The 12,295-nt window shown below is 45.0% G+C and overlaps 2 protein-coding genes across 2 annotated transcripts in view; one reads left to right on the forward strand and one right to left on the reverse strand.

The window, feature by feature from the left end:
• The window catches only part of hig (hikaru genki), a 140,647-nt gene extending 129,554 nt beyond the window's left edge, over positions 1-11,093 (reverse strand). Inside the window, exon 1 of the mRNA XM_069305766.1 lies at positions 10,364-11,093. Coding sequence (XP_069161867.1) covers positions 10,364-10,436 — 73 coding nt within the window. The 5' untranslated portion in view covers positions 10,437-11,093. The remainder of the gene's footprint in view (positions 1-10,363) is intronic.
• Positions 11,094-11,367: 274 nt separating this feature from the next.
• The window catches only part of LOC138353175 (uncharacterized protein slr1819-like), a 2,006-nt gene continuing 1,078 nt past the window's right edge, over positions 11,368-12,295 (forward strand). Inside the window, exon 1 of the mRNA XM_069306044.1 lies at positions 11,368-11,403. Within this exon, the coding sequence (XP_069162145.1) occupies positions 11,368-11,403 (36 nt within the window). The remainder of the gene's footprint in view (positions 11,404-12,295) is intronic.

A 12,295-nucleotide genomic window follows, 5' to 3' on the forward strand; every position in this document is an offset into this window, starting at 1 on the left:
CAACTGTTGTTATTGTTATAAACAGCCTCCTGGTGCTCCGGAGCTCATTAACTATTTAATAATTGTAAATAAAGCCGCCAAAGATTGAGAAAAGATGTACAGGTTCGTAAGTGCTTGCGTAACTGCTTCGTGAATCTGATCCCAGATATACTTCTCTGTGCCAGATATAGTCAGCCAGGAATATGACCGGCCACAGAGTCCATGAGTATGTGTTCACCTGGCCAAGCGCAGCATACCAGTGTTCTTGGAGGGAACCATCCCGTCCTTCTAATAGAGCGTCGCATTTTGACGTATACTTTACCTAAGGCCAAAACTGTCATACTATACAATGGTAGCGGCTCGCGAAATTTACATAATGTCCCGTTTTCTGTTCGTGGGTTCGTGGGTAGGTTAGTTCGGGCAATGCAGTACAAGAGTTTAGTGAGGCAGCCCGTCCTCTAAACGCAGACCCAAAAGTGATTCCCTGCGCCCGCCAAACCCCCTGTTTGTGAATTTAAAACGGTTTACACACGACTCACAACTGATGACGTCCAAACACTTCCGGAACAAGTGCTTCACTGACGAATTTTGTTCGAATCACAACGCTATAAATGCTTCACCCACGTACTACAAATACAAATAATCGCCAACAGAACCTAAACACCTAACCTAACCTATATATATATGCACAATATACTAATGTATTATAATATTAATTCATATTAGAGAAAATTCCCGTTTTGAATGAACAGCATGTTAAAATTTATGAATGCGTCTGTGGGGTCGACCGCTGGATGGAATGGACTTAAGTCGAGGACGGGTTGGGTCGTGAGCGCTCAGGATGGCGGGTTGCCTACGGCGTCGGCCTCAGTACAATGTGATTTGATTCTTAAATTTTTACACACGTCTCATTATCATGAGTGCTCTGACTTGTCATGCACAGTCTCCGTGGTGTAGTGGTAAGACACTCGCCTGGCGTTCTGCGAGCGCTTTGTCATGGGTTCGTATCCTGGCCGGGGAGGATTTACTGGGCGCAAATCCTTAACTGTAGCCTCTGTTTAACTCAACAGTAAAATGTGTACTTGGTTGTAACAACGATTCTTCGCGGCGGGGATCGTATTCCAGGGACCTGCCCGAAACGCTACGCGTACTAGTGGCTGTACAAGAATGTAACAACTCTTGTATATATCTCAAAAAAAAAAAAAATTAGTTTACTTGTATAATTTTACTTGTTTAGTAAATAAAGTGTAAAGTCACGCACGATAGAGTGCATTCTGCGAAACTTTTAATAATATTGATTTTAATATTAGGGGTAAAAGCCTGTGAATTCCCCAAAAATAAATGTTTCGTTCCGAAACTAACATATCTACACAAGTTTATATATAACACGTGAAGCTTTCTATTAATACTGTTTCTATAACTTTCATAAACAGGTTATTGCTAATATTGACTGATAATTAAATGAATTTTATTTAATACATTTCACGAGTTTTAAATATTTATTTATTTCACATCCACACGTGGTGGTGGTGCTGTCTTGTGGATCCGTTGGTGGATCCGTTGGTGGATCCGTTTGTGGATCCGTTGGTGGATCCGTTGGTGGATCTGTTGGTGGATCCGTTGGTGGATCCGATTGTGGATTCGTTGGTGGATCAAGTTGAAGTGTGACTTCAGTCTACTGTAGCCAGTTTACTGAACACTACGGACTACTGAACACTGAATATAATTAATGTATAGCCAATCAGCAGTCATTTTTCCACATTCGTGTCTACCAGTGGATTCTACCAAGTGATAGCAGTAGATTTTGTGATGTCTGAAGTACACAGAATTCGATCCTTTATGCACTTTATGCACATGTTGACATGTTTGGAACCTTTCTTGTTATATTCTGCTGTTATGAACACAATCATCATTTTTAATCAATGCTATATCTTTTGGTCACTTGATAATGTATATTATATATGTTTATAGAAAGAAATTCTATAATCATTCAGGCAAACTATTAATCCAATATTCGCTATAAACATGTCCACAACGTAAAAAATACCGCACATTTTACAAAATAATTTAAAAGATATTTTTATTTTCTAATTAGTACATATTTTATGCAATTATCAAGTCTTCAAACAAATTCTCAATTCCAAACAAAAATCAATTAAATCCCAAATTATTATTGTGAGAATCATCTGAAGCAATGCGGGGATTCGAACCAGCGTTCAACTCCCAAATGCTTGCACTAACCCACTAGGCCACGATGGAAGAGGATAAGATTGATGGTAAGATTTTAGGGGGGGGGTGATAAGAAGATAGATTTTATCCTTAAGATATCCTTTTATCCTTAAGAGGATAAGATTTTATCATTGAGATATCACGTTACTGTGATTTCTTTCTATAATAATTATTTTTGTTATTAAACAGTAATATTATTATTACTTTTAATTCTAGACATATTGCGCGGGAAGAGGACTGAAGACGTCAGCTGGGGAGAATATAGAGACTTGACCCTTCCTGTCGCCTGTCTGTCAGCTGACCCTAAAGAGTGGGATCAAATAGTCTTCCACTACACACTCATGCCTCCTCCCTCCCTTCTGGGACGAGCTCTGAGAGGATAACGTCAGATTGGGTCGGATCCCATTACACCGGTTCTTTGTGAAAACTATAATTTGTTGCGGTTGAGTTTCTGATAGGGAGGACCTGTCACTTGGGTGTTGACCTGCCTGTCCTGACTGTCTGCCTGCCTGCCTGCCTGCTTGTCTGCCTCCACCTGCTTGCCTGTCTGCCTCCACCTGCTTGCTTGCCTGCTTGCCTGTCTGCCTCCACCTTCTTGCTTGCTTGCCTGTCTGCCGCCACCTGCTTGCTTGCTTGCCTGTCTGCCTCCACCTGTTTGCTTGCTTGCTTGCCTGTCTGCTTCTACCTGCTTGCTTGCCTGTCTGCTTTCACCTGCTTGCTTGCTTGTCTGTCTTCACCTGCTTGCTTGCTTGCCTATCTGCTTCCACCTGCTTGCTTGCTTGCCTATCTGCTTCCACCTGCTTGCTTGCTTGCCTGTCTGCTTCCATCTGCTTGCTTGCTTGCCTGTCTGCTTCCATCTGCTTGCCTGCTTGCCTATCTGCTTCCACCTGCTTGATTGCTTGCCTGCCTGCCTCCACCTGCTTGCTTGCTTGCCTGTCTGCTTCCATCTGCTTGCCTGCTTGCCTATCTGCTTCCACCTGCTTGATTGCTTGCCTGCCTGCCTCCACCTGCTTGCTTGCTTGCCTGTCTGCTTCCATCTGCTTGCCTATCTGCTTCCACCTGCTTGATTGCTTGCCTGCCTGCCTCCACCTGCTTGCTTGCTTGTCTGCCTGCCACCCTGCCTACCTGCCTGCCTGCCTGCATGCCTGCCTGCCTGCCTGCCTGCCTGCCTGCCTGCCTGCCTGCCTGCCTGTCCTTTTGCCACAACTAAAACAGCAGAAGTCTGCAGCAACATTAGTTTCAAAACTAAAAGGGGCTAAGCTACGAAGATAGGTCAAGAGAACTAAATCTCACAATATACAAGAAATATAAGGAAACCCTCGTACTCTGTACAGCTGGTCAACAAGTGCAATGTTATTCAAGGAGTTCTGAAGGCCACCTCCATTCACAACTTTAAGGCCAGATTCCATACAAAATTCGAACGCGAGGAAAGTTAACGAATAACGTAACTACGTCGACCACACATTAAGACAAACGCAAAACCATCGTTTATAATATTTTGTTATCCATGGAGGTCATTTTTGTGTGCAAATCACATAAAAACATTATAGATACACACTAGACGGGCTTACCGGTGGTGCCCAGGACACTCTCACTCACTCTCTCTCTCTCTCTCTCTCTCTCTCTCTCTCTCTCTCTCTCTCTCTCTCTCTCTCTCTCTCTCTCTCTCTCTCTCTCTCTCACCCTCTCACTCTCTCTCTCACCCTCTCTCTCTCTCTCTCACTCTCTCTCTCTCTCTCTCTCTCACTCTCTCTCTCTCTCTCTCTCTCCATCCTATTCTCTCTACCTCTTTCATTCCCTCCCTTACATAAATATATATACTTAAATATAAATATATCTATAAATTAGAATGTTCGACGTTGGAAGCATACAGCTTATAGCAATATTTGCCTAACTTGGTACCCTGATTCCTGTAGGGTACGCACCCAACACTGTCGGGTCTGGGTATCCATTATTGAAGAGAGAAAAGCGTGTCACACTAACATACGGACCCCCACGTATGTTAGAGAGAGAGAGAGAGAGAGAGAGAGAGAGAGAGAGAGAGAGAGAGAGAGAGAGAGAGAGAGAGAGAGAGAGAGAGAGAGAGAGAGAGAGAGAGAGAGACTTAGACGTGATACATACTGACACGTGTTGCATACTAACACTAGCCACATACTGAAACACTTGATAAATCCATATTACACATGATACATAATGTCCCGTGATACACGTATGATACAGACGATACATATCGACGTTTTATATTCCGATATACGTCATACATATCAACACACGACACATACTGACATTGTGACATATACCGACGCGTGATACATATTAACGCACATGATGTATATTGACACACACACACAGTAAACACACACACACACACACACACACACACACACACACACACACACACACACACACACACACACACACACACACACACATGCTTGGTTCGACCCCCGGGGGCCTGGCCGGGAACCCCTTCCAGTATAAATTATTTACACAGTGAAGAGCGACCACTAGACACGGATATATAAACAAAAGCAATAGGTTGTATGCCTGTCTTACCGGCCCTGGTGCCTATGTGTTTATTGGAGGACATCAGGACGGGTGCTGGGCTGTCTGGGGCCTGTCACCCGGACCCTCTCTTGCTGCTAGTTCTGTCTCTCTCTGTCTCTCTGTCACCCGGACCCTCTCTTGCTGCTAGTTCTGTCTCTCTCTGTCTCTCTGTCACCAGGACCCTCTCTTGCTGCTAGTTCTGTCTCTCTCTGTCTCTCTGTCACCCGGACCCTCTCTCGCTGCTAGTTCTGTCTCTCTCTGTCTCTCTGTCACCCGGACCCTCTCTTGCTGCTAGTTCTGTCTCTCTCTGTCTCTCTGTCACCCGGACCCTCTCTTGCTGCTAGTTCTGTCTCTCTCTGTCTCTCTGTCACCCGGACCCTCTCTCGCTGCTAGTTCTGTCTCTCTCTGTCTCTCTGTCACCCGGACCCTCTCTTGCTGCTAGTTCTGTCTCTCTCTGTCTCTCTGTCACCCGGACCCTCTCTTGCTGCTAGTTCTGTCTCTCTCTGTCTCTCTGTCACCAGGACCCTCTCTCGCTGCTAGTTCTGTCTCTCTCTGTCTCTCTGTCACCCGGACCCTCTCTCGCTGCTAGTTCTGTCTCTCTCTGTCTCTCTGTCACCCGGACCCTCTCTTGCTGCTAGTTCTGTCTCTCTCTGTCTCTCTGTCACCCGGACCCTCTCTTGCTGCTAGTTCTGTCTCTCTCTGTCTCTCTGTCACCCGGACCCTCTCTCGCTGCTAGTTCTGTCTCTCTCTGTCTCTCTGTCACCCGGACCCTCTCTTGCTGCTAGTTCTGTCTCTCTCTGTCTCTCTGTCACCCGGACCCTCTCTTGCTGCTAGTTCTGTCTCTCTCTGTCTCTCTGTCACCCGGACCCTCTCTCGCTGCTAGTTCTGTCTCTCTCTGTCTCTCTGTCACCCGGACCCTCTCTTGCTGCTAGTTCTGTCTCTCTCTGTCTCTCTGTCACCCGGACCCTCTCTCGCTGCTAGTTCTGTCTCTCTCTGTCTCTCTGTCACCCGGACCCTCTCTTGCTGCTAGTTCTGTCTCTCTCTGTCTCTCTGTCACCCGGACCCTCTCTTGCTGCTAGTTCTGTCTCTCTCTGTCTCTCTGTCACCCGGACCCTCTCTTGCTGCTAGTTCTGTCTCTCTCTGTCTCTCTGTCACCCGGACCCTCTCTCGCTGCTAGTTCTGTCTCTCTCTGTCTCTCTGTCACCCGGACCCTCTCTCGCTGCTAGTTCTGTCTCTCTCTGTCTCTCTGTCACCCGGACCCTCTCTTGCTGCTAGTTCTGTCTCTCTCTGTCTCTCTGTCACCCGGACCCTCTCTTGCTGCTAGTTCTGTCTCTCTCTGTCTCTCTGTCACCCGGACCCTCTCTCGCTGCTAGTTCTGTCTCTCTCTGTCTCTCTGTCACCCGGACCCTCTCTCGCTGCTAGTTCTGTCTCTCTCTGTCTCTCTGTCACCCGGACCCTCTCTCGCTGCTAGTTCTGTCTCTCTCTGTCTCTCTGTCACCCGGACCCTCTCTCGCTGCTAGTTCTGTCTCTCTCTGTCTCTCTGTCACCCGGACCCTCTCTTGCTGCTAGTTCTGTCTCTCTCTGTCTCTCTGTCACCCGGACCCTCTCTTGCTGCTAGTTCTGTCTCTCTCTGTCTCTCTGTCACCCGGACCCTCTCTTGCTGCTAGTTCTGTCTCTCTCTGTCTCTCTGTCACCCGGACCCTCTCTCGCTGCTAGTTCTGTCTCTCTCTGTCTCTCTGTCACCCGGACCCTCTCTCGCTGCTAGTTCTGTCTCTCTCTGTCTCTCTGTCACCCGGACCCTCTCTCGCTGCTAGTTCTGTCTCTCTCTGTCTCTCTGTCACCCGGACCCTCTCTCGCTGCTAGTTCTGTCTCTCTCTGTCTCTCTGTCACCCGGACCCTCTCTCGCTGCTAGTTCTGTCTCTCTCTGTCTCTCTGTCACCCGGACCCTCTCTCGCTGCTAGTTCTGTCTCTCTCTGTCTCTCTGTCACCCGGACCCTCTCTTGCTGCTAGTTCTGTCTCTCTCTGTCTCTCTGTCACCCGGACCCTCTCTTGCTGCTAGTTCTGTCTCTCTGTCACCAGGACCCTCTCTTGCTGCTAGTTCTGTCTCTGTCTCTATGACTCTCTGCATCTATGTATTTTACGTCTATACATCTGGCGATCTATATACCCGCGTGTCTACCTCCGTGTCCCTCATTCTATCTCTCTCTCTGTGTCTCATTTCCTCATTCTTTCACTCACACACATTCTGGTGCAGTCTCCCCTTCTCTCAGATAAACACGGGGACAGGGGAGCCAATATGGCGACACTGCCGATCACCTTGATTCAATATGTTGTCTGTAAGGGACGCGGCTCGATATATATTGGCGATTTGGTGTGCTTGTCGATTCTTCTACTTGTACTTGCAGGATCGAGTGCTTAGTTCTGGGACCCCGCCTTTCCAGCCGCATGTTGTCTAATGCAATGACTCGCCACCTATATTCTCTATCCAATTTACTATTCTATGTATATAAAGATAGTCAGATTGTCCCTCATCTGATACCTCTGTTCACCTAGTAGTAAATAGGTACCTGGGAGTTAGACAACTGCTGCGCCCTGCATCCAAGGAATATGTGTGTGTGTGTGTACTCACCTAGTTGTGTTTGCGGGGGGTTGAGCTCTGGCTCTCTGGTCCCGCCTCTCAACCGTCAATCAACTGGTGTACTGATTCCTGAGCCTACTGGGCTCTATCATATCTACACTTGAAACTGTGTATGGAGTCAGCCTCCACCACATTACTTCCTAATGCATTCCATTTGTCAACCACTCTGACACTAAAAAAAAGGGAGTCAGCACATAAGCCAACAGGTTAAAAAGGCGGGGTCCATGAGCTAGCAGCTCGATACTGCAGGTACACACACACACACACACACACACACTCACACACACACATGGAATGATGGAATCTCACCATGGATGCTAAAAGAAGGGATAGAAGCACTTTACATGCAACTCTCTATGATGTATAACACGTCACTGAAAACAGGAGACCTACCAGAAAGTTGGAAGACTGCTAATATAGTCCCAATATACACAAATTATGATAGGCAAGAGGCCCTAAACTACAGGCCGGTTTCCCTACCTTGCATACCATGCAAGGTGATAGTGAAGATCGCAGGTAAAAAGCTTGTACCACATCAGGAGAGAAGGGACTTTGTAACACACCACCAGCATGGGTTCAGGGATGGCAAATCGTGCCTCACAGGTTTAAAATAATTCTATGACAAAGCGACAAGCATTAAGTAAGAAAGAGCAGGATGAGCAGACTGCATTTTCTTGTACTATCAGAAAACATTTGATAAAGTACGCCATACGAGGCTGTTGCATAAGTTGGAGAAAGAGGCAGAAGTAACTGGTGGATAAGGGAGACCCAAACAACAAGTCCCAAATTCTCAAGTGGACAAGGGATTCCCAAACAACAGGAGGCAGAGAGTTACTGTGAGGGGGAGAGACATCAGAATGGCGTGATGTCACCAGCGGAATCCCACAGCAAACAAGGGGACACAGGTAGAAACTTAGTACCCAAATGAGCCAAAGAGACATTAGAAAGAACTTTATCAGTGTAAGGGTAGTTTACAAATGGAATGCATTAGGCAGTGATGTGGTGGAAGCTGACTCCATACACAGTTTTAAAAGTCGATATGATAGAGCCAAATAGGCTCAGGAACCTGTACACCAGTTTATTCACAATTGAGAGGCGGGTCCAAAGAGAAAAAGCTCAATCCACGCAAGCACAACTAGGTGAGTACATACACTAACTATATTTGTATGCACTCTTTCCTTGAGTACATTCACAAGCCCCTCCCACATCCGGCACTACCACACACCCCAGCCGGCACCACCACACCCTCACACCCACCACACACAGCCGGCCCCACCACCACCACACACACAGCCGGCCCCACCACCACCACACACACAGCCGGCACCACCACCACACACCCGGTACCCCCCCCCCCCTCCCCCAGCCGTCGGCAAGACAATATACGTGACCAACCACTCCACCGTCCCGTCCTTAATGGCCAGCACCGCCGCCTTCCTCCGTTTTCTCTCTCAAGTACGATAATGGATCCATGTGAGCTCGTCGCTTTACTTACTAAAGACCCTCCAGCCTCGAGCACTGCCATATTGGCATCATTAGCAACTCTCTCTTTAATATATCCAAACTCATCGGGAGACGCCGGCCGCCATTTTCTTTGTTTACGTTCTGGCTTCGCCCAAGTTTAGGGGGTAATGAACCTAAAATATTTAAGACTTGAGTTAGGATTCCAGCAATTATTTTAATTATTGAAAACGGTTTGGGTACGAGCCCATCCCATTAAAATTTTACAGCGACGTAAGTTCATTATACATAAACTATTGTGTTACACCGGTTTCCAAAACAGTATCTTTTTTTTTCAGCTGGCATTTTAGAAAATATTAATTGGCCTTTCTTATGCGGTAATTGAAGGTAAAAGATCTACGGGAGGTAAATTTACACATTTAGTCGCTGTAATTCGCGAAATTGTTTCGGATTTTCAGACAATGGGTTTGGCGAGTTAAACTATTTGTCTGTGGGGGAAGTTGAATGGTGGTGTAGCTTACGTTTGTTTGTTTGTTGGGCTGTTTATCTGCTTGTTTGGTAACTTAGAAGTAACTAATATAACTATTAGAGAAATAATAAATATAATCAAATCAATAAAAGTAAAATGAGTAAAAGCTATCTGGGTGTTTTTGCCCCGTCAGTCTGTCTCTATCACTTTTCTTAGTGTGATAGATACTGCCTCTATCTATCTGTCTCCGTATCTATCACTAGGTGATAGATACGGAGACAGATAGATACGATATATATATATATATATATATATATATATATATATATATATATATATATATATATATATATATATATATATATATAGTCACATATATATATATGTGAGGGGGTGACGACCGTCCGAAGCGTCCATGTATAGTATCATCCACACATGTGTATTTCGAGAGTATACATGTTCCAAACCCGTTCCAGTGACCTACAGCACCTCAGCACACCTGTGTATTAACACGTCAAGATATACCAGGACACGTCAAAACGCGTTAAAACGCATTGAAGCTTTAAGTGCATGACAAAAGATATCAAGCTTGATAATACGTGACAACACGTTGCAACACGTCACAAGAAACGCCACGTAATTAACAAGTCAAGGAACATCAACATGTTATAACACCACAAAAACACGTCAAAAGCTTATAACAAAACACGTCAAAAGACGTAAAACAACATGCCATGGAACGTTATAAGCCTGGAAACACAAACCGTAACTGTCTCTATTTTCCGCTTGTTACAACTTGTAATAAAGGTGTAACATCTTGGCTTAACGTGTTTATGACGTATTAGAACGTTGTTACAACTTGCTATATTGGTTGTTATAACTGGTTAGGAGGTGTTAAAACTTGTCCGAACGTTGTACCAACGTCGTAGTTTCGGTGTGTGTTTGGCGGGAAACGCCATAGAACGTCAAAAAATTGTCAAATACACGTTAAAAACACGTCATAGCACGTTTCAACACTTAACCATTTGCCTGTGACTAACCTTGCTGGAGAAGAGCAGCTAGGAGGCAGAAGAGAGCTAGGGCAGCCTCCCAGCACACGGTGTCCGCCATCATGGAGACCTAGGAGACCTAGGACCCAACTCGGCCTCCTCAGGTGATCTTCCTCCCTCTCCCAGCGGTCGTTGTTGCTTTTGATTTAGCTACTCAGAAGGAAGTGTCCATGTAGCACGGGCTATGGCGAGCCCGTAAAGCTCCAGCGGTCAATTCTTCATTCTTTTATCACGTGGTAAGGTCACGTGATGCTGAGCGCTTCTCCTGCCTTATTCTTCTCTCCAGGAGATGAAAGATGAACTTAGATCAGTTTATTTACGCTTTGGAGAAACCTATTTTTTTCCAGGACAAAATTTCCAAAATAGGCCAACGGCCTATATTTTTTTCCTTTCGAAAGTTCTAAACTGCTATCTATATCCTTATTTTTTTCCAGGACGATTTAATAAGGCATTTTGCGCGTAATAATATTTAATAATATTTTCTATTTGTGTGATTTTGAAGTGAGTCACATTGCTTTTCACAGGACGCACTGAGATATTTCAAAGCATTTTGCTGGAAATCTTCAAATATTTCGTTCATCCAATACGTATTTTCCAGGGCACAGCTAATTAAAATATATTTAGCTGCTTTTATTTTGGTTCTAAAAATAAATTATGTTGAATCCTTTACAGGCAAGACTTGAGTGTTTTATTAATTTATTTTCAATAAAACAAATTTATTATTTTCTGTAGAAAGTAGTAAAGATTATTTTCAATGCCACATGAAATACTCGTCTCTAAATATTAATAATGTTATATTTCCAAAACCACCGTGAATAATATTTTTCGAGAATATAGATACTGTATTTTTTTTGCTGAATATCCTGACCGGTCACAGATATATTTCCCTCAGGCGGATATTATTTGACACGATTGTCACTCACTCTCCGACCACTGTGTTCCTTCAAGTGTAGTGTAGCTTATGTGTGGCAGTACTATGTCTGGGGCAGCTGAGGATGGTGCGGCCCCAATACTGGATTATCAGAGCTCTGGTAATATGTTACTCTCTCTCTGTCTCTGTCTCTATCTCTCTCTCTGTCTGTCTGTCTGTGTCTCTGTCTCTCTCTCTCTGTCTCTCTCTCTCTCTCTCTCTCTCTGTCTCTTTCTGTCTCTCTCTGTCTCTCTCTGTCTGTCTGTCTCTCTCTCTCTCTCTCTCTCTCTCTCTCTCTCTCTCTCTCTCTCTCTCTCTCTCTCTCTCTCTCTCTCTCTCTCTCTCACACACACACACACACACACACACATTAAAAAAGTTCTAAAATGTAAGACAACAAAAGTTCTAATTGGGATCAAAGGGCAGCTGACCATGTGTCCACAACCATTCCACCATCAACCATCAACCACCAACCCAGCATCAACCCCAACCCAACCATCAACCCCAACCCAGCATCAACCCCAACCCACCATCAACCACAACCCACCATCAACCACAACCCACCATCAACCACAACCCACCACCAACCCACAAACAACAAAAACATCTGCCCACGGCCGCTATGACAAAGAATCGAACAAAAAAAACACACAAAAAAGATGATAATTTCATTGTTAAACTTTTCGAAAACTCTTTGAAACATGAACATTTTTTTGTTTGCGTTTTCTCCTCTCGCCGAAGTTTGGGAAGGAATTTATGAAAACTTTCCTATTTTTATATATATATATTTATTTTAATGACTGAAGTTTTGCACCAGAAATTTCTTTATAGGTTCCTGTCACGCTGTATTTGTTTACTTTTATTGTTTATACTTTTAGAGACGTGTGTTTGTTGATGATTAGTGCGTTAATTGTGTGTGTTTGTTTCTGAGCTGAGAGGGTGGGGGGGGGAGGAGCTGAGAAGACAGAGCTGTGAGAGGACAGCAACTGAGACGGGAGAGGCTGAAAGGGCAA

This window comes from Procambarus clarkii, chromosome 56, assembly GCF_040958095.1.
Source record: "Procambarus clarkii isolate CNS0578487 chromosome 56, FALCON_Pclarkii_2.0, whole genome shotgun sequence".
In the NCBI taxonomy this organism is placed as follows: domain Eukaryota; kingdom Metazoa; phylum Arthropoda; class Malacostraca; order Decapoda; family Cambaridae; genus Procambarus; species Procambarus clarkii.